General features: G+C 40.1%; 1 protein-coding gene across 1 annotated transcript in view; it reads left to right on the forward strand.

Moving 5' to 3' along the window:
- TMEM130 (transmembrane protein 130) overlaps nucleotides 1-5,719 on the forward strand; it is a 64,630-nt gene extending 58,911 nt beyond the window's left edge. The window contains exon 5 of the mRNA XM_043975099.1: nucleotides 3,430-5,719. Coding sequence (XP_043831034.1) covers nucleotides 3,430-3,618 — 189 coding nt within the window. The 3' untranslated portion in view covers nucleotides 3,619-5,719. The remainder of the gene's footprint in view (nucleotides 1-3,429) is intronic.
- The last annotated feature ends 18,026 nt before the right edge of the window (nucleotides 5,720-23,745 follow it).

A 23,745-nucleotide genomic window follows, 5' to 3' on the forward strand; every position in this document is an offset into this window, starting at 1 on the left:
CTGTTTTCTGCTTACCTCTGTATACCCAGGCCCTATTAGATGGTTTTTTTTTTGGGGGGGTAGTTTTCAACATTCATTTTCATAAGATTTAGAGTTCCAAATTTTTCTCCCTCCCTCCCTCCCTTTCCTCCCCCCTCTACAAGATCACAATCAGGTTATATATGTACAATCCACAAGTGTTCTTTTTATCAGTTCTTTCTATAGCAGTGCATAGTATGCTTCTTCATTAGTTCCTTGGGATTGTCCTGGATCATTGTACTGCTGAGAGTAGCTAAGTCATTCACAATTACTCATTGAACAATACTGCTGTCACTACACACAATGTCCTCTCAGCTCTGCTCACTTCACCATACATCGATGTTCATTAGTCTTTCAATGTTTTTTTGGGATCATCCTGTTTGTCATTTCCTGTAGCACAAGTCCATTTCACTACAATCATATAACATAGCTTTTTCCATCATTCCTCAATTGATGGACATTCCCTTGATTCTCAATTCTTAGCCTCCACCAAGAGTTGCTATAAATATTTTTTGTACAATTTTTCCCCCTTTTCTCTTTTTCATGATTACTATTGTTAACTGTTTCCCTTCCATCCTATTCCCTTCCCCATAATATTTATTCTATTATCCATCTTCTTTCATCCTATCACTCTTCAAAAGGGATTTGCTTCTGTCTGTCCCCTCCCCCACTCTGCCCTTCCTTCTTTTGCCCCTCTCTCTTTATCCCCTTCCCCTCCTATTTTCCTGCAGGGTTAGAGAGATTACTCCATCCAATTGAATGTATACATTATTCTATCCTTGAGCTAGTTCTAATGAAATTGAAGTCTTTGAGCCAATTCTGATGAGTGTTAGGCTCATTTACTGCCCAGATTAAATAGATTACTACACCCAGTTGGGTGTGTCTGTTAGCCCCTTCTTGAGGCAGCTCTGATGAGTTTAAGGTCTTTGAGCCTTTTCTGATGAGTGTAAAATTAATTTACTGCCCTGCTCCTCTCCTATCTCTTCCCATCCTCCATAAGCCTTTTTCTGTTTCTTTCATGTAGGATTTCACCTCTGCCCTTCCCCCTCCCCCAGTGATTTCCCTTCACCCCTCAATTTAACCCTATAGATGTCATCATCTAGTTAAATGACACAGTGGACAAATCATCACCCCTGGACCCAGGGGTATCCCAGCCAAAACCAAGCCTCAGACACAAGACAGTCGCCCACTGTATGACCCCAGGTATGTCCCCCAGCTCCAGTTTTTTTATGGTTCTCTAGGGTCTTGTATTTGAAAGTCAAATTTGCCATTCAGTTCAGGTCTTTTCATCACAAATATCTGAAAGTCTTCTTTTTCATTAAAGTCCCATTTTTTCCGCTGAAAAATAATGATGAGTTTTGCTGGGTAGGTGATTCTTGGTTGTAATCCCATTTCCTTTGCTCTTTGGAATATCATATTCCATGCCCGCCGGTCCTTTAATGTAGAAGCTGCTAGATCTTGTGCTATCCTGACTGGGGCTCCACAGTACTTGAATTCTTTCTTTGTGGCAGCTTGCAATATTTTCTCCTTGACCTGAGAGCTCTGGAATTTGGCTATAATATTCCTAGGAGTTTTCTTTTTGGGATCTCTTTCTGGAAGTGATCGGTGTATTCTTTCAATTTCTATTGTAGCTTTTTCTTCTAGAATTTCAGGGCATTTTTCCCTGAGAATATCTTGGAAGATGATGTCTAAGTTCTTTCCTTGATCATGGTTTTCAGGTAGACCAATAATTTTCAAATTATCTCTCCTGGACCTATTTTCCAGGTTGGCAGTTTTTCCCAGAAGATATTTCACATTGCCCTCTATTTTTTTTTTTATTCATTTGGATTTGCTTTATTGTGAATTGGTTTCTCATAAAGTCACTGGCTTCCATTTGTTCAATCCTAATTCTTAGGCAATTATTTTCATCAGAGAGCTTTTGTACCTCCTTTTCCATTTGACTTTTCAAGCTGTTGACTTTTTTCTCATGTCTTTCCTGCATCACCCTCATTTCTCTTTCCATTTTTTCCTCTACCTCTTTAATTTTATCTTCAAAGTCCTTTTTGAGCACCTCTATGGCCTGAGACCAATTCGTATTTTTCTTGGAAGCTTTAGATATAGGGGCATTGATGTTGACATCTTCCTCTGAGGGTGCCCCTTGGTCTTCCTTGTTACTGAAGAAACTTTCTATGGTCCTCACCTTTCTCTGTCTGTTCATCTTGCCTTTCTTTTACTAGACTTTTAGCTCCTTAAAGTGGGGCACTGTTTCCAGGCTGCAGTATCCCAAACTTAAGAAGTCCCAGGTGGTATGATTTAAGGAGAATCAGGTTCTTCCCTCGCCCGGCCTGTTTCCTGGTCCTAGATGACCCCAGCCCAACTTGCCAATCAACCAGCTTTGTGTGTTGTGGTTGTTAGCTCCGACGAGCCTGTGCCCCTCCCCCACCTGGGCCACTTCTACTTGAGCCTACCTCCTGGTTCTCAGCAGGGGTGTAAAATCCAAGCTTTGCCTTAGCACCAGCATAGCCCCCTGTAGTCTCTCCCCTGTCAAGGGCTCAGCCCACTCACCAGACTGTGAGCTTAGATCCAGACGACATTGGTGCTTCAGCTGATTCAGAGGCTCTGGGGGTCTCCTTCTATGGTGAGGACTTCCTGAGACTGGATCTGTGTCAGGGTGACTGTGGGGTTGGGCCAGACTCCTGTATCAGCACAGCAGCTCCCTCCTTGTGACCTTCCAAGCCGTTCTTGGTTAAAAGATGATTTCAGCACATTCTTCTGTGAGTTATGCTGCTCCGAGCATTTTCCTATGACCTTATTTGGATGTTTTTTTGAGCAATCATGTCATGAGTTTGGGAGCTCACTGCCTTTCCTTCGCCATCTTGGCTCCCCTATTAGATGTTTAAGGAATATTTGTTGAATTTGAACAGAAACTGGATGAGGAATTGTCAGGAATGTTGTAGAGCTCACTCTTGATCAAGGATGGGGCCTCAGAAGTCCCTTCCAACTCTGATATTTATGCTATTATGAGTCTATGAATGAGGCCTTCGTAATTAGTTTATCCCTGGATAACTGGTTATGTTTTCCTGTTGCTAACCAGTGTTAGAGATACATCCACTTATTCTTTTTTTTTGTTTTTTTTGGGTGGGGCAGTGAGGGTTAAGTAACTTGCTCAGGTTCACACAGCTAGCCAGTGTCAAGTGTCTGAGGCCAGATTTGAACTCAGGTCTTCCTGAATCCAGGGCGGGTGCTTTATCTACTGAGCCACCTAGCTGCCCACTATCCACTTATTCTTTATCTTCCAGCTAGTCTCCTGGTTGGTTAAATCACAAATGACCACACCTGATCCAGGCGTGGAAGAGAAGGGGAGAGGGAGGAGATTGGTCTGGGAGAGGGGAAGGTTATATTGACTTTTTTGGGTTTGTTTTATTCACTTAGGTGGCCGATTTCGACTTTTCCCCTATGTCTGACAAGAGCCAGGCTGATTCAGAGCCTAAGAAATGCAGTCTGATGCTGTGCTTCACTTACTGCTTCCTCTGCCTTCCTTCACATCATCAGAAGGTCATCAGAGAGTCTCATGGACTGCTGCATCCTTTCTATAAGCCGGTCAAAAGCTATTCGGTGTGAACAAGGAACCTAGCTTGTCCATTTAAGTTTTAAGTGTCTGCCGACTTCAAGACTTGGATAGTGTTCAGAGTATCTGCTGCCATATATTTTTGCAGAGCAGTTTGAAATTTTAAAAACTTGATGCAGTCCAGTAACATAGAACTTTCCCTTATTATGCTGTGCAGTGGGAACAGAAAACATGTCTGATTGGCTGGAAGTTTTGATATTCACTCAGAAGGGTGTGGTGCAGTTGCTCTCTGTGTTGGGCCTTTTGTCCCTGGGGCTCTCTAGGTGCACAAGTTTAATCTGTTTGGAATTCACCCACCAGTGACTGACCAGTTACTGACCATTTAAAAAAAAATGTGGGGGTGGCTAGGTGGCACAGTGGATAAAGCACCGGCCCTGGATTCAGGAGTTCCTGAGTTCAAATCCGGCCTCAGACACTTGACACTTACTGGCTATGTGACCCTGGGCAAGTCACTTAACCCCCATTGCCCTGAAAAAAAAAAGAAAAAAACAAAAAAAAAATGTGAGGACTAAGACTAATTAAAAAAAAACAATGCACCTTCTAATCCTCCCTCTGGCAGTTCATGTACACTTGCTTTCGGGGTATGGACCCCATAGTTTCACTGGTACAGGGAATTCCCAGCAGAGAAAATTCCTTTGATCAATTTAAGTCAGCACCTTCTCTGTAATTTACAATCTTAGATAGCTGCTTTGAGCAATGAGAGACTAAGTGACTTGCTCTGGGTCACAAGTGAGATTTGAAACTGGGTCTTCCTGCATCAAGGGTAGCTCTCTATCCATCCTGCCAAGCTGCTTCCTATAGAGTTGCCTTACAGGGCATACTAGTGGCTATTCTAACCCTGGCTTGTACTATAACTAAAATGGAAAGAAGTCAGGCTTTGCCACAGCATTAAGAGGCCACACCCACCCGACTTCTCAATGCGCCTTGCATCTTTTCGCTTCTGAGCTAACCTGTTCCCAGAAACTTCTCAGCCATGCCAGGGATATCCATCTGCATTTTCAGGAAGAATTAGTTGCAGCAAACAGGTTGTGTGGCACCTTCTCTTTACTTGAAGTTCTCCCACCCATAGGTGGGCGATGCTGTTTCCAGGCAAATGTGAAAGCTAAGGTCTAGGTCATGGGCCCTTGGCAGTGAAATGTCAGGAAGGACTATTTGTGCTGCGACTCTGGCCAGCTTGAATCTCATTCAATACTGCAAAAGCCATCGCCCGGGTGGAAACCCCCCCCCCCCCCCCCCGCCAAAAAAAAAAAAAAAAAGGAATACTCCACACCTCTGCCATTTGCCTCAGTGACTCGGGACTCTGGAAGAAGGCATGAAAAATCCAGACAAAGGGAACTGAAACCAGTTTAGGATAGAGGCCTGAGACTTGTAGAAGGAAGCTTGTTGGCAGAAGGCCCTGCTCTCTTCCCTTTGCAGGTCAGTGACCTGGAAAAGGAATGTACGGCAGGGTGGCGCATTCACTGATTCGGAGCCAAGAGGAGAAAGCAATTAAGGACTGCCGCTGATCACAGGAGAAGTCCATAAGTCACCGGAGCAGCCGAGCGAGGCAAATGTTGGGGGAATGAGACTAGGGACTGGGAGACATTACCGGGAGATATTGCTGCTGTAATTGCATCCTACCAGACATCGGCAAAGCGGCGTTAATACTGTCACGCGGTTCATTATCAAGAAATACTGGTACTACTGCCCAAATAAAGCTCCTCCGCTCTGAGGCTAGCCAGGTGTATAAAACATGCCTCTCTCCCTCTCTCTCTCTCTCTTTTTTATTCCTGCGTCTTGCTTCTTCATCCATCCATTATTATGCAAAGGTTGTATATCGGGGGTTCTGCTCTCGGAGTGGAAGCATACTCAATTAATTCCACTTTGGTACAAGATATTGGTGGCTCAGTGGATAGATAGGGCACTGGAACCTGGAGTTAGGGAGACCCGAAGTCAGATCTAGCCTCAGACACACTCCCTGGGTGACTCTTGGCAAGTCACTTGATCGCCGTCTGCCTCAGTTTCCTAAATGTGTAAAATGGAGATAATAACACCTCCCAGGGTTGTTGTGAAGATCAACTGGGGTAATAGTTGCAAAGCTCTTAGCACATTGCCTGGCACGTAGTAGATGCTTAATCAATGCTTGCTTCTTTATAAAGCATTTTGCAAACTTTTAGTTTAGGAAAGGCAAGTTTAATAAGCTTAGTAAAGTCTATTTTATAAGGTCTTACAAAGGACTAGTATTTTAATACACAAGAATATAATGGCCAAAGTAAGCATTTCTCATTGACATATTGATATCTTTTTAAAAAATTTACCTAGATTACTCCTTGTATCACTTCCTTCTCCCCTAGTAAAAGAGCCATCTCGTATAATGAAGAATTTTTTAAAAAAAGAGGAAGATTTAAAACATGATCAAAATCAAGCAATACATTGAAAAAAGTTGATGTTCCATTCCTGTGGACCCTCACTCTTTTAAAAGGGGAGGGCAGGGAAGTTGTCTAAGACTATGTTTCAGAAAACATGCTAACTTGCATTGATGTACAGAATCTCCAGTCATTCTGATGTATATCTTGCCACTGAACCCAGATAACTCTGGAGGAGATAGTGAGGTTGGTGACCTTGCACAGCTCTGCCTCACTTAAATCCAATTCACTACAAGTCATGACGTCACCCCAGTGTCGTGGTCCTCTTTGAGAAGAATGACAAACAACAACTTTCTTGTCACAAAGCCCAAGAGTGACCTGTGGTTCCCAGCTAGCAGAACAAGAGTCTGGGAGTCACAAGACTCTCATTCTGAAGCCATCCCCTACTGACTAGTATTGAGAGTGGCTAGGAAACATCCTAAAAAAAATTGACTAAGAAGCTACCTCTCTAGTTCAGACTTAAATCTCCTCTCTCCTAGACTAATTTTTTTTTTGGTGGGGAAGGGTGAAACAATTGGCATTAAGTGACTTGCCCAGGGTCACACAACTAGTAAATGTTGTGGGCGGCTAAAATTAGCCAAAAAAAAAAAAATAGTTCCCTAGCCAGCTTCCTCTGCCCAGGCCCCAGTTCTCTTCACAGCTGGCACTGGGCTCTGCCTGCTCTAGGGTACCAGCGAATTAGCTTGGTGTGTGTGTTCTGTCTTCCTACATCCAGGCTCTTTTCCTCTTTAGTCCCATCTTCAAATAGTTATAAAAAAAAATCTCTCCAATGAACACATCATTAACAAGCTCACAAAACTACTATGGCTCCCTATTGCTGGAAAGGGTAAGATAAAAACTCCTTTGTCTTTCACTTAAGACTTTTTGGTGCAGCCGTATTTCACTGTATGCCCCTTTATGTGCTCCACATTCCAGCCAGATTGACTGTTACTCGAGCTTACTTTGTGCCCTCTCACCCCCTATGCAATTATTTGTGCAGGCTGTCACCCCTATCTCTAAAGCAATGTAAAGTAAAGTAAAGCTGTTGGAAAAAGCTTTGGTCCAGTGGAAAGATCTGCTGTCTCCAGAACTGCATTCAAAACCTACCTCTCCTGTTTACCTCCTGTATGACTTCAGGCAGGCCTCAGATTCATCATTGATGAGATGAGGGAGTTGGACAAGATAATCTGTGAGGCCGCTTCCAGCTCCAGCTCCAGGATGGTCCTATGGAAATCTTGCTGTGATCCTATGATCTTTCAAGACCTAGCCCAAGGACCCACCTCCTCTCAGAAGTTCCCTGCTTCCCTCATCTTCAGATGACATCTTCAAATTTTCTTAAAACAATCCTATGAATCTTTCCTTTGTCCCTGTTACATGGTTATCTTTTGTTTACTCATTTGGGGAAGAAAAAGTTATAACCTTTTATTGGACTTTAAGCTCCTTGAGGATAGGGGTGGTATCATTTTTCATCATATCCTTAGCTTACAATATGGTGTCTTGCACATCATAGGCATTTAGTAAATGTTTATTGAATTAAATTTCCCCCATTTCCAAGAAATTTCCCTAAAGGGACTAAGATGACTGAAGAGCTCAAGAAATCTGACTGGGTGTAGCTTCCCTTGTACCATGTGGTTTTTCTTTGCTCTCCTTATAATAATAGATTTATGTCTATATCTATATCTATATCTATACACATATATACATAAATACACACACGTGTATACTCCACTTAAGGTACTATTCCATTATCATGGGTTATAAGGGGTATTAGGGAGGACTAGCACCTTTGGTATGAGGGCGTGTTGAGCCCCTTTCTGAGTTATTCATCCACCTTTGATGTCCACCTGGCACTCAATTCTCACGTGTGGATCCAAGAAGTTATAGCCATACACAGTGGCCACACCCCAGGAAAACTGTCTTGGCAAATGGGCTAAACCAGTTTGAGAGTAATTGACCAACCTCAAACTCCTCGGAGACTTAGGGGGATGTCAAGTATGTGAATCCTTCCCCTGGTGGAATGGAAAGAGAACAATTTGTTCCAACCACCATGAAGGTAGATGAAGCAGATGCTGTGGAGTGCTTTAGCACTTAGTCAGACATTGAAAATGCCAAGGTTATCCCTGCATCCCGGGCCATCGACAGTTACCTTGACATATCTTGCCACTGGACTTTGATGACTCGGGAAGAAAAAGTGAGATTGATGACTTTGAATAACTCTTCCCCACTTAAATCCAGTTCACAGGTAAATCAAGACATCACCCTTGTTGTGTCATTGGTGCTCTTGGAAAATGAAGTACAAACAACCACCCCAAAACTATACTGTGGAGTGGAGAAGATCCCAGGTTCTTAAATGCTGCCATGTCAGGAGAATGAATATGTGTTCTGACATGTTTCACTATGGTGAGTTCAGGCCCAGTGAGGAACTGTTATCTGCACACAAGCCTGGCTAAGTCTTATCATGAGATAAATGACTATTACCCAGCAATGATATTTTTTTTGGTAACAGTAACTTGTTAAAGAATCCACTATGGTATAGGGAAGTGATGTCAAACTCAAGTAGACATGGGGACCACTAAATTATACTTAAGGATCCCTGGAGGCACATGTTGACTTAGAAAACCACATATTAAGATTATTTATGTTTTATTGTTTAATGAGTCCTCCATGTATAGCAAGGGCTGTCTCCCACACATGGCATAGGAGTGCCTTTGTGTAGATTGAAGGGAGGCAGAATAGAGATTTCTAGTTTCTCTCCCCTTCTTTCTCCAAAGAAGACTTTGTTTCCAGGAGGGAAAGCAGTGGGTAGGGCCCAGAGGTCACCACTCTACTCTTCCAGAGAGAAGGAATACAGGGCTAGAATTTTGTCCACCTATCTCCTTAAATGTTATTTGTCTAGGGGATTTCAGGTTCAATCTAATTTTTTTTTGGGGGGGGGCAGGGCAATGAGGGTCATTGCCTAGTGTCATACAGCTTGCCTAGGGTCATACAGCTAGTGTCAAGTATCTGAGGTCAGATTTGAACTCAGGTCCTCCTGAATCCAGGGCACTGTGCCACCTAGCTGCCCCTTCAATCTAACTTTTGATCATTGTTCACAATTAGGGGGGAAGTAGAAACCCAAGCTCTATATCCAAGGTTTGACCCCTTTCCCACCAAATACCAGTTCCACAATGAGCACACATAGTGAATAGTAAAGAAACCCATTTCTTCAAATAGCAAAACAGAAACCAGAAAAAAGTATACATAGGAGAATATATAACAGACAATACAGAGTAAAGGAGCTGTCCCAGATCTCACCAAAGAGGAAACTCCCCAAAGTCACTAGTGTAGCAAGTGGGAGGTAAAGACATGATGGAGACGTCTAGCTGTGCTGATGTCTTCCAAGAGTCTTTTCCTTCAGCACTCTGGAGGGGGTTGGCCTTCATCTTCCCTCTTAAAGCTGGAAGCGAGAAGCACCCAGAACAACCCAACACTCCAAAATTCAAATAACTCTTGAAGAAGACCAAAGCTCTCAGTCTCTCCCCAACTTTCCTCTCCTCCCCTCCACAGACTCAAGGCATTGATATACACCAATAAGGAGATAGTCCCATGCCAATGGGCTTTGGGACTGGGGTTACAATTATATTTTTATTAATTTTGTAAAATATTTCTCAATTACATTTTAATCTGGTCCCTCTCTATCTTCCAAACACACGCTTGGGATTGTTATGGGTCTCATCAGTGTAAGGCAATTATAAACTTTTAGAAGTAACCACTGATGAAATCATATGAAATAATAAATCTCTTTTGTGGCTTATTGTGCGCAATGTTGTTATTGTTCAGTGGTATCCGACTCTTCATGACCCCATTTGGTACTTTCTTGGCAAAGAAACTGGAATGCTTTGAAATTTCCTTCACCAGCTCGCTTTACAGATAAAGAACTGAGGCAAGGGCAGCTAGGTGGCGCAGTGGATAGAGCACCGGCCCTGGAGTCAGGAGGACATGGGTTCAAATTTGGCCTCAGACACTTAACACTTACTAGCTATGTGACACTGGGCAAGTCATTTAACCCCAATTGTCTCACTAAAACAACAACAACAACAACAACAAAAACAAAACTGAGGCAAACAGAATTAAGTGACTTACTTATCCAGGGTCACACAGTAAGTGCGTGCCTGAGGCCCAATTTGAACTCAGGAAGATCAGCCTTCTTGACTCCAGGTTTGGGACTTTATGTGTTGTGCCACCTAGCTTACAAAGCCATCCAATCCAACATCCTCATTTTAAAGAAGAAACAGGCCCAGAGAGGTTAAGCAATTTGCTCCAGATTAAACAAAGGATCCTTGATCTATGGCTGGAAGGGGCCTTAAAAGCCTTCTCAGCTAATCTTCCATTTTATAGATGAGGAAACAGAGATCCATAGAGTTGCTTGCCCAGGGTCATAAAATCAGTGTCTGAAGTAGGACTTGAAAACAGGTCTTACTGACTCTGAGTCAAGCACTTTATCTGTTATACCAAGCTGCTTTAATATGCCACCCAGATGCTGTTTCTATTATACCAAAGTGCTTCTCTATAGGACCTTAGAAATAACTATAATATATATCACTAAACAGGGGTTGTATATGCATGTGGGATATTGGTAGGCCCAGATGACATAATGTTTCCAAATGTTCCATTGTGGTGAGGGATGTGCTTTAAAGTGAAATTAAGCCACACTGTGACTGCATTTGCCATACATTTCCTAGGGGTTCAAGTAATCCAAGAGATAATAGGAGCTCACATTTATATAGCACTATTTGATATTCCCACTAACAATATGAGGCTAGGGCTATTATTATTTCCATTTTTTCTACTGGAAATTGAGGTTTACAGAAACTAAGTGTCACTACTAGTTTAACCAGTGTAAGCTACTAAGCGTCAGAGCTGGGATTAGAGCCTAGTCTTCTGACCCCAAGCCAAGTACCTTATATCAGGGCTTTTAAAATTTTTCCTACTCACTACCCCTTTTCACCTGAAAAAGTTTTACTCTACCCTGGGTATATAGGTATATACAATATAACTATACGTAACCTTTAATTGTTGTCAAATTTTTCAAGATGCACCCCCCCCCCACCACATTCATTTACACGACCCCATATGGGGTCAAGACTAAGGCCTTATATCACTTTGCCACCCACAGGGCTCGAATACCTTCAATCAGAAGAACCAAAGTCAGTTTTGAATGGAGATGAGCAAATTCCTTCTGCTTCCACCAACTGGCCAATTTCAGACTGTGAGCTGCTGACAAATGGCACTTAAAAAATTTTAAACCTACAAATGACAGAGTTCCCATTATTATCTCAGAAGTCACTTGGATATAGGCTTCATAGTCTATGAAGGTAACATGTGTTCCCCCTCCCCCCACCCCACCCCACCATGGAAGATGAGGGTAAGAAAGCAGTGGAACAAAGCTGTAACTGTATTTTCTGGATAACCTTAGAAGTCTTCTTAATAGTCTGCCCAATAGACCTGTAGAAGAAGCAGCACAGTTAGACTCTGACTTTAAAGAGTGCTCTGTGGCAGAAGCACAAATTTATCTGCTAGACTCCAACAAGGAAGAAGTGAAGGACTGTTTACTATTGGTAAGAACCAATTTGGCTAAGTCTCTAAGGGAGTACCTAAAACTTGGGACAATTATTTGCAGATAGCTCTAGAAGTGAAGGTTTGGGCTTTATTAAGCAAGATACAAAAGTAAAAATCCAGATGGGCATTCCCCAGTGGATAAGTGATCAAAGTCTATGAGCAGATTGTTCTCAAAAGAGAACTATTATCACACTGTCATCAACCATATGAAATCTTGATCCAAATTGATAATAATAAGAGAAATGAAAAGCAAAACAACCTTGAGGTTACATTCAACAAATTGGTAAAGAGGACACAAGGTGAAAATATTCAGTGTTGGAGGTGTTATGTAAAGACCAATACACAGAGTGATCATAAAATTAACTAGACCCTGAGCACACTAAATTTACCATTGTTGGAGCTTTGAAATGGTTCAGCCTTTCTGGAAAGTAATTTGGAATTATGCTAAAAAGTCTCTAAAATGTTCATACCCTTTGGCCCAGAGACCCTACTAATAGACACATATTCCAAAGAGATCGAAGATAAAAAGACCAAAATATTCATGTTCACATTCAAAATACAGTAGGGCTAAACAAATTGTTTTATATGAATGTAATAGAATATTACCATGTCATAAGGAATTATCAATATAAAGAATTCAGAGAAATATGGGGAAACTTGTATGAACTGATGGAAAGGGAAGTAATCAGAACAAGGAAAGAATATATGACTACAACAATGTAAAGAGAAAGAACAAAAACCAAAGCTGAATGAGAGGCAATATGGTATAATAAATATGTTGCTGACTTTAAAGTCAGGAAGACCTGGGTTCAAATTCTGTCTCTGATGAATGATTTGGGGCAAGCCAATTCAAACTCTTTGAGAGCTAGTGTCCTGGATTGTAAAACGAAGGGGCTTGATTAGAAGGTATCTAAGGACCCTTTTTAGCTGACTCTATTCCTATAATTATTAATTAGTTGTGATATAATTGATCTTATATAATGTGGCAAAGATTGGCCCAGAGAAGAGATGAAAAAATTTAACTCCACCACCCTTATTTGAAAGGGTGAAGAGATACTGCATGAACTTTCAGAGTTGGTTGATATATTTGTTTTGTTGAATTGCTCCCCCCCCCCCTTTTTTTTCTCTTCTACCCATTGTTTTTGTGTTTTGTTTTTGTTTTTGGTGAGGCAATTGGGGTTAAGTGACTTGCCCAGGGTCACACAGCTAGTAAGTGTTAAGTGTCTGAGGCTGGATTTGAACTCAGGTCCTTCTGAATCCAGGGCCAGTGCTCTATCCACTGTGCCACCTAGTTGCCCCTTCTTCTACCCATTGTTAATGAGGGATGTCTCTTTGAATTGAATGAAGAGATATCTTTAGAAATGAAGATGATATAAACTCCAAAGTTTTTAACAACAATTTTAAAATAATAAAGACATTTTGCTTCATTTTTAAAAAGTAACTAGAAAGAAGAGAAAAAAAGGAGGGAGGTGGTGTTTAGCTTTGTACTCTTTTTGAGAGAAAGCCTGAGAAACACAAAATGAAAGGATCATACGAACCTTGGGTAAATTACTTTTCTTTCTTTGTCCTCAGTTTCCTCATATACAAAATAAGGAGGAAGAATTTCATCAAAGGCAGGATTTGATTTGTGATCCTCTGACTCTAGTCAGTCGTTCCTCCCTCCCCGCCCCCCCCACCCCCATATCATGCAGCCTTTAAGATTCTAGGTCCAGGGCTGCCCCTACTACTTTTTTAAAAATTAATTTTTTTTTGTTATTGTTGTGGGGCAATGGGAATTAAGTGACTTGCCCAGGATCATGTGTCTGAGGCAGGGTTTGAACTCAGGTCCTCCTGAATCCAAGGCCGGTGCCACCTAGCTACCTCTCCTACTACTTTTTTGTTTTTTTTTTTTTTTTTTTTTTTTTTTTTTTTAGTGAGGCAATTGGGGTTAAGTGACTTGCCCAGGGTCACACAGCTAGTAAGTGTTAAGTGTCTGAGGCCAGACCCGAACTCAGGTCCTCCTGACTCCAGGGCCAGTGCTCTATCCATTGCGCCACCTAGCTGCCCCCCTCCTACTACTTTTAATAACGATAATGATGATAATAACTACGACGACAACAATAACAATGATGCTGCTGACAATAACAACAATAACAAAGATGATGGTAATAACAATAACAACAATAACGAGGAAGAGGAGGAAGAGGCGGGGGAGGAGGGGAAGGAGGAGGGGAGGAGAAGGGAGAGGAGGAGGAGGAGGAGGAGGAGGGGGAGAGGTGCCCTCACAGAGTCCTAGTGAGGTGACAAGCAGAAACTGAAACTCAAGTAATTACTCGTTAATTTTATTTTCAGTCTGGAACATGGTGCCTGTAATTTATTGACGATCCACTAGATGGCTCCCTATTCCGAGAAATCGTCCTGTTCTCTTGCAACATCCCTGTGCATCTGATTTGATCTGTGCTCCTGCCTGAGCCAGCAAGGTCACCTCTGGTTATTTGTTGGCTTTCCTTTCCGCCTTCTCCCCAGAAGGACCCGTAGTATTTTGTCAGCAGGAGATCTTCCCACTTTACTGCCTGTACACATAGCCATCCTGTGCTTACAGTAAACATCGTTATCCATCCCAGCTCCCACACGGAGAATCTATAACCCTGGGCTCCCCATCCAGCTATGAAGATGAAGTCTGCAGACGGCACATCTCTCTACAACTAAGAAATCAACTCGGAGGAAGGTGCTTCTCTCGCTTGAGTTTTATGATGCCCTGTCTCTCTTATGCCTCTTCTTTTTTCTGCTGAGTAGTTCCTTTTGATATGGCAATATACAAGAGCATGCTAACAATTTTTACCAACTAAGAAACGTTTATTGCAGCCTCAGAGTTCTACACGTCAGTGATGCCTCTCTTACATTCATTTTACCCTGCCACAGATGCCTTTCTTTCTTATTTTCACTTTCGTAAGTCTGTCTCTTTAGTGGGATATCAGCTTGTCTCATAGGAGTAAGCCTAATTAGGCAATGGAAAATCCACACATGAATCCTGCTTGTAAATGGCTCCAAGTGGAAATAGACGCATCTGTTTGTGTCCCACAGAGAGGCAGTTCTGGACAACGTACTGCTTGATGCCATGAAAGAGAGACAAATGAGGAATCAATGCTATCATTGATCATAAATCTTGAGAGACCTCACAGACCCCCTCATTTTTTGTTGTTGTTCAGTTGTGTCCTATTCTTCATGACCCCATTTGGGTTTTGGGGGGCAAAATTCCTGAAATGGTTTGTCACTTCCTTCTCCAGTTCATTTTTGTTTTTTAGTGAGGCAATTGGGGTTAAGTGACTTGCCCAGGGTCACACAGCTAGTAAGTGTTAAGTGTCTGAGGCCAGATTTGAACTCAGGTCCTTCTGACTCCAGGGCCCGTGCTCTATCCACTGTGCCACCTAGCTGCCCCTCCAGTTCATTTTACAGATGAGGAAGCTGAAGCAAACAGAGTTAAGTGACTTGCCCAGGATCACACAGCTAGTACATATCTGAGGCCAGATTTGAACTCAGATTCTCCCGACTACAGGGCTGGCGCTTTATCCACTGTGCCACCTACTTGTCCCTCATTTTACAGATGAGGAAACTGAGAGTCAGGGAGGTTAAATGTTTTGCCCAATGAAGGTTTATACGGTAGTAAGCATCAGAGATAGGATTTGATTTTTGTTCCTCTGACTCCCCTATAGTATGCTGCCTCTGAGATTCTAGGCTTAATTCTATCATTCTTCCTCCTAATAACAACAATAATAATGTATGCCACATAAAATGTAATATCACATAATAATATAAATAACATTGATTTGCAAAGTAAGTATTTGCATATACTTTATTTAACTTTATTCTTTCAACAACCTGTATATTCAGTTACTGAAAATGTTGCTTGGTTTATAGATGAATAGATGATTGGTGATGATGATGATAGATAACATTTTTATAAAACTTTTTATTTGCCAGGCACTGTGCTAAGCACTTTGCAATTATTAGCTCAGGGGCTCCTTACAACAACCCAGGAGGTCGGTGCTGTTATTATTTCCATTTTGCTGATGAGGAAACTACAGGAAATACAGGGTAAGGGACTTTTCCAGGGTCACACAGCCAGGAAGTAGCAGACCTGAGATTCAAATCCAGGTTTTTTGACTCCAAGATCATTGTGTTTTTCAGTGTATCCTGCTAACAAACCTCTCTGTGCTTCATTTTGTTCCACTGTTAAATGGATCCCCAAAATGCCATTCTGCTGTCTTGTTATGCGGAGGTGATCCTGGGACTTCAATGGCTTTTGCCAGTGGATTGCAAGCTCTGGCAGGTTCTCCTATGTCAGATCATGTGGTTCTGGCCACAGACCTTGCCTGTTTTCCAAAGACCAGTCTAGTTAAGTACAGAGAGGCTCATCTCTGGAAGACTTCCTGAGAGTGGATGCATTCTTTGACCACTGCAGTCTGTTCAAAAAGAAGACTACAAAATGGTCCTCAGTCCTCTAAAACCCCTTTACTTTCTGCAATCATGTTGGTAGAGGAGCGGAAGAAGAAGCAGAGGATTCTAAAAAAAATCACATAATGTTTAGACTATCTCTCAACATTCACCTAACTTCTGATATTCCAAGTGTGATATCTTTATCCAGTGGACATACTACTGAAGCAACTGAATCAGGTCAGTATGACCATTTTTACTACAAACAAACTCAGAAGACATAAAGCTACACAGAAAAATGTTACATTCTTTTTAGAGATCCAGATAAAGAAAGTAGTCAGCAGAGATGGTTTTACTGAGTTTCCAAAGACACATTATTTCACAGGATATTTGATTGTCTTCCCTTGAGGTACTTATGACAAGTATAAGCAAAAAGACCTCTATGATGACATTTGTAGCTTAAGTGCTAAGATCAGTTTCAGAGGATGAAGAGGAGTTGTTTTGTTTATTTGAGCAGCTAAGTGGTACCACAGTGCACAGAGGGCTGGGCCTAGAGTCAGGAAGGCTCATCTTTTTGAGTTCAAATCTGACCTCAGACATGTATTAACTGTGTGACCTTGGGCAAGTCAGTTTTTTTTTTTTTTGGTGAGGCAATTGGGGTTAAGTGACTTGCCCAAGGTCACACAGCTAGTAAGTGTCAAGTGTCTAAGGCCAGATTTGAACTCAGGTTGTTCTGAATCCAGGGCCAGTACTCTATCCACTGTGCCACCTAGCTGTCCCTTGGACAAGTCAGTTAACCCTGCTTGCCTCAGATTCTTTCTCTGTAAAGTGAGCCAGAGAAGAAAATGTTAAACCACTCCAGTATCTTTGCCAAATAAATAAATAAACAAACAGATAGATAGATAAATCAATCAATCAATCAATAAAACCCAAATGGAGTCATGAAAAGTTGGACGTGACTGGTGAAAGATTAAACAACTCATAGCATCATAGGGCAAAGGATCATAGATTTAGAGCTAGAAGTTATCTTAGATAAACAGTATCATGTGTTACAAAGAAGACTGGCTTTGGAGTTGGGAAGGTCTGGATTTGAATCCTTACTATCTTTGTGACAAGTCACTTAAATTTCCTGAGTTATCAGTTTCTTCATCTGTAAAAGAGAAAATGGTGGTAATACCTAAACTACTTACTTAACAGTATTGTTGTAAGGATCAAATGAGATAATATATGTAAAGCACTTTGTGAAACAAAAAGTACTATACTGCCATCTATTAACATTACAGATGATCTTTGCTCTTCCCTCTTATTTTACAGGTAGGAGCCAGAGGCCGAAGAGGTCTTGGCCAGAATCACACAAGTAGTACAGTGTCAGGGCCCTAATCCAAACCTGGTCCATTGATTCTAAAGCTAGTGGTTGTTCTACTAGACCATGCTGTCTCATTAATATCCTCCAAATTAAGTCATTATTTTGATACTCAGTGACAAAATTGTAAAATATGGATTAAGAATAAAGAGACTAAAGGCTTATAAAATTGCACCCTTAAGGGTTTGTACACTGAAGTCTCACATGTATATACCATGAGTGCTTTCAGAAAAAAGAAGACACCGAACATGGAAAAAATCCAATAACATAAAAAAAAAAAATGAAGCTGACTATATTGGAAACAATTAGCTACTAGTGTAGGAGAGAGTTCCAAATCAATTGTCTGTGAACAAGACCACAATTGTTAAATCAAAGAGCAAAAATCAATGGATCTCAAATTATAAGAAGGAATAAAGATGAGGAGATATGGCCTGCAATTAAAAGAACCTTGCTTTGTACTATTTAAACAAATTATTGGTATGTAACAAAATAAATGAGAGGAAAAGATAAAGGAATAGACACTGACACAGACTGTCACCATTTCCTATGGAAGATTAACTGAAGAAGTTGGTACAATGAGACCAAAAAAAGTCTAGAAGCTGCCTCAGCCATTGAACACTCGAACTTATTTACATATTTAAACTGTAAGAAACTTGAGGACAAAGGCTTTTTGCTTTTCTTTCCATCTTCAGGATTAGCACAATGCCTAGCCCATAGTAAGCACTTAATAATTCATCTTTGACTATACACATAAGGTATCCTTGCTGAAAACATGAGAAGAGTATCTAATGATTAGAGGATTATGAAATAAATTGTTCTTTATTAATATAATGGAATGTTACTGGACCATAAGGAATTATGAATATGAAGAACACAAAGAAATATGGGAATACTTATGAAGTGATACAGAGTAAAAAGAGTAGAACAAAAAGATATGCACACTCCCTTCAGTCTAGTAAAGGAGGATAAAATCTGACAGCAGTAAAATTAATGGAAAATGTACTAGACAGCATTGGTGTTCCCTCATTAAAAATAATTCACATGTGGTCTTTGTTTTGTGAAAGGGTAAGTCACAGAGTACGTTAGCACATACAACTGTTCACAGGCTTTATTTTGTTTTGCATAATTGTTTACAAGAGTCATTTTGTTGTTGGGTTGCTTATTCTATGATTTGGGCAAAATAAATAAACTTTAATTTTGAAAAAAAATTGATAAGGGATCAGGAATGGATGGGTCGTGGTTTGTATCTGAGGTTTCATTACATAATCTTTCCTCCCAAATCTACCCCTCCTTCCCAATTATTCTACTTCTTTGGAGGTTGTCACCAACCTTTTAGTCTAACAGATTTGCCAGCTCAGTGTTATCTTCAAATTTTTGTTTTTATCCACCTCACTCAACCTTAGCAGCTGTTAAATCTTATTGTTTTTAGCTCCGCAAAGTTTTTCACATCTGTCCCCTCCTCTCCTCTCATGAGGCCACGTCTCTGGTTCACTCTCTCATCTGCACCATTGCAATAGCCTCTTCTTTGGTCTTCCTGCCTCGTCTCTCTCCTTTCTAAATTGTCTGCCACCTGTCTGCCAAAGTGATTTTCTTAAAGCACAGATATGACCATGTCACCATCCTACTCAATAAACCAAATATAAATTCTGCTGTCATCTAAAGCCCTTCACAACTTGGCTTCAATCTGCATTTCGAGTTTTCTTACACATTACTGTCCTGTGTGGTATATACTAAATACTTAGTAAATGTAGATCAATCAATTTCTTTCTTTTTAAATTTTGTTTTAAATTTATGGAATAAAATAAGTATTTCCATAACAGTATAATAAAAAAGATGATTGCACATGAAACTCACATCTATTATATACAATTGATCAGTTTCTATTCTCTACAATTCAGCCAGACTGGCCTTGTTGCTATTCTTCACCATTATGCAAACATACAACTAAGTTATCTAAAAATAAATAGGGAACTAGGGTGTGAAACCATCCATTAGACAGAATCATGTAAAAGAAGAGAAATGGCTTTGTATTCAAAACATCCTGCTGCATTGCAATCAGAGACAATTCACTTTTCCTTGTTGCTTTTGTATTGGATTTAATGAATATCTATCTACACACTGAGAAATATGACTCTTGGCAAGGAGTTATAGTCATTGATTGTTATGACCTATTATTTAATTGTTATGTTGTCTATCTTTTTAAAAAAATCTAAAAAAGAAAATTCACCTGCTTGGCTAGTTACAAGTAGCAAATTAACTAGACAATTAATTGCTAACGATTATTTATATCCCCTGGGACATACACAAGTATTTTTGAAAATGATGAAACATTCAATCAAATTGCTCTTAGATCACATAGAGTTGTTTTTGCGCTGTTGATAAAGAAAATATTTAAAGATATCAAATTTATCTTTAGCTCATTGTTTTTATTGTTTATTTTGGGGTATGTTTTTTATAAAGTATATCATCTATTGTGGTTCAGTTGTTTCTGTTGTGTCTGACTTTTCATGACTCCATTTGGGGTTTTCTTGGCAAAGATACTGGACTAGTTTGCCATTTCCTTCTCCAGCTCATTTTACAGCTGAGGGAACTGAGGCCAACAGTGTTAAGTGACTTACCCAGGGTAACACAGCTAGTAAGAGAAATATGACTCCTGACAAAGAGTTATTATAGTCATTGATTGTTATGACTTATTATTTAATTGTTATGTTTTATATAATTTAATTTAAAAAATATAAAAAAGGAAATTCACCTGCCTGGCTAGCTGCAAGTGTCAAATTAATTGAAATTGAACTCAGAAAAATGAGTCTTCCCAACTCTATACCTGGCGTTCTATCCACTGTTCCACATAATTTCCCACCTTCTATTCGAATATCTATTTAACTAATAAATATATATAGGGGTGGATGCTCAAAAACATTTTTACTGATAGGAATACCTCTTCAAAAAAAGTTTGGAAAGCATAGTTCTAGACCATGAAATGCATTTGCAAGAAAAACTCATAGAGCTGATCCAACAGTAGTAGATGCATCTAGAATAGCACTGAAAATGAACAGTGAACTGGAACTGGAATAAAACAGGAGTAAGTGAATAGGAAACTATACCATTCTTTCAATTACCCCTAGCTTCTTCCTGAAACAAAGCCTTATTTTCTTTTTTCTTTTTTTGTAAGGCAATTGGGGTTAAGTGACTTGCCCAGGGTCACACAGCTGGTAAGTGTTAAGTGTTTGAGGCCAGATTTGAACTCAGGTACTCCTGAATCCAGGGCCGGTGCTTTATCCACTGTGCCACCTAGCTGATCCTAAAGCCTTATTTTCTTAAGTAACATTAATTGCTTTCCATCGATGCTATGTGGTTGCCAGTCATGTAATATCTTAATCTTTGAGAAATAAAAATTTCAGGTCACTCAAAGGCCAATGGAGAGGACACAGGGCAGGTATAGAAATGCCATGGCAGGCGTGGAGATGCCATAGCATGTCACCAATGACAAACTGTATAAAAAGGCACATAAAATGTATCATCTTGACCTACATGGGAAAAGCAACATTTACTAAGATTTGGCCCTTTAGTCTAGACTAATTTTATAGCACTTACTAAGACTGCACAATCCCTAATACACAGGCTAGTTTTTCCCTAAAAAAAATAGCAAAAAAACTGTTTTCATGACTAATAGTGCAAGGGAGCAAGATTAGAGCCACTCGGTTCCTATGAAGCTTCCTGATTGGCCAAGTATGAGAGCCCAGGGCACAAACGTTAGATTCTTCAGGCTTGTAAGATTCCTTTCTGCTCTGTAAGTCAATGCATCCTCTCCATGACATTGCCTTACTAAGCTGTATCCACATGAACCAATGCCATATCCTTAGTAAATATTATTTCTGTGCTGGGCCTAGAGTCAGGCTCATCTTCCTAAGTTCAAATCTGGACTCAGACACTTGTAAGTTGTGTGACCCTGAGCAAGTCACTTAATCCTATTTGCCTCAGTTTCCTTATCTGTAAAAATGAGCTGGAGAAGGAAATGACAAACCACCCCAGTATCTTTGGCAAGAAAACTGCAAATGGGGTCATGAAGAGTCAAATACAACTGAAATGACTGAAAAACAACAATAATTAAGTAAACTTATTTTTCATTAAATGTTATGAGTGTCTCATTTCATTCCAATGCCAAGCTCAAACCACCCAAACAGACTGAATCAGGCCTGGACCAGAACAATGAAAAAGGAAGTAGGATTGTCATGTTGCCAGAGAAACGGATAGCAGAAGGTTGGCCTGTGAATGATCTTCACATAGTGTAAGTGGAATGTCCCCCAGCATTAGGGTAGATGCCTTCTGCTATGGAGGATTTCTGGGAGGATAGGAACAAGAGTCACATAGTACAAGAAAGCATGTATGAGAGGTGACCTGAACCATTAGGGGGAGTACCCACATTAGTGAATTCATACACTTATTAAAATAAAGAAGTAAAATGGAGAAACTACCTGCCATTTAGATCTGAAAAGTGTTGTAAGGATCAACTGAGTTAGGTATATGAAAATATTTTGAAAAGTGTAAACGTATATCTTCATCTAAGGGATTGTGCTCTGAGTCTTACTTTCTCATCTGTAAGATGGAGGCAATCATATCTGTGCTATCTACAAGGCTATAACTGTGATAAAGTTGTTTTGTATAACCAAAAGTGCTATAGAAATGCCATTATTTTAATTGCCATTTAAGTTAGCAAGATTCAGCAGTCACAGTTTAATGTATATATGTATGTGTTTATATCTTTATATGCATGTGATTCTGTGTATTTGTGTGTTTGTGTATTGTATGTGTTTTGGGACATCTATGTGTGTTTAAATGTGTTTATATGTGTGTTTAAATGCATGCTGCATTTATATGTATATATATGTACATGTATTTGTGTGTGATTTATACTTGCATATCTCTGTGTATCCCATAGGTATCCCAGGATGCTTTGTATTTTCCCAATAGACTTGTATAACTTCCATTCTAGCCCGTTAATGTCCTTTTGCCCCAGATGCAGCATTACAAATACCAACTCTCCTAAGCAATAGTTGGATGATTTAAGTGAACAGAGAATGCATCTTTTTCTTTCTCTCTTCCAGAAGGAGCAGGAAGTGAGTTTAGATTGATTTATTTTCTTAGCTTCTAAAGAATACTAACCCATTGTCTGGCCAGTGCAATTCACTTGGCCTAATAAGCTCCCAGCACACAGTTCTGACTTCTAAAAAAGCAGTGGTAAACACAAGTCACTTTGTTGTGTTTGTCAATGTCTTTTTTTCCCCATAGGAAGATGAAGAAATCCCAGACTAGCTACCTATAGAAGGGGTTGTTAATGATGAATGTTCCCCAGCTATAGGATCATAAGTGTAGGACTAAAAGGGTCTTTAGAGACCATTTTGTTCAACCTCTTAATTCTGCAGATGAGAAAACAGAGAACTAATGAGGAAGTGTACAGAAAATATTTTGAAACCTTCAACAAGTATATAAATGTTAGCTATCACTATTAATAATAAAATGACTTTCTCAAGGTTGTACAGATAGTAATAATAACAATAACTAGCATGAATACAATATTTCAAATTTGGCTGAACCCTTTTCAAATATGAACTTATTCTATTCTTGTAACAACCATGGGTTTATTGTTCAATTGTTTCAGTCATGTTTGACTGACCCCATTTGGGGTTTTATTGGTGAAGATACTGGAGTTGTTTGCCATTTCCTTCTCCAGCTCATTTTACAGATGAGGAAACTGAGGCAAACACGGCTAAGTGACTTGCCCAACCAGTAAGTATCTGAGCCCAGATTTGAACTCAGGAAATGAGTCTTCCTCACTCCAGGACCAGCACTCTATCTACTGCATCACTTAGCTGTCTCAACAACTGTGGGAGGTAGGTGTTATTATTATCCCCATTTTATAGAAAGAGAAACTGAGGTAGAAAGAGGTTGAAGGACTTGCTCAGGATCCTACAGTTAGTAAGTAACTAATTTCTTCAATTGTGAAATAAGGATAATAATAATAATACCCCCCTCACAGAGTTCTTGTGAAGATCAAACGAGATGATATTTTTAAAAAGTGCCCAGCATTGTGACTGGCACATAATAGTCACTTAATAATTGCTTATTTTCTTCCCTTCCCCTTATAACAAACAACATATTTTTTGGTCCTTTCAGCTCTAAATCTGTGATTCAGATACAGCTGGTTTTATGGTGAGCCTTCTCTCTCCTGTGTTCAGCCAGTGGCATGCATGTGTCCTGTGAAGGATGGTTAACTAGAATTAGAGGTTATACCAATAGCCAGTATTTATCTAGCACTTTTCAAATATTTATTTCATTTTATCCTCACAATGATTCTGAAAGAT

This window comes from Dromiciops gliroides, chromosome 1 (assembly GCF_019393635.1).
Source record: "Dromiciops gliroides isolate mDroGli1 chromosome 1, mDroGli1.pri, whole genome shotgun sequence".
Lineage (NCBI taxonomy): Eukaryota > Metazoa > Chordata > Mammalia > Microbiotheria > Microbiotheriidae > Dromiciops > Dromiciops gliroides.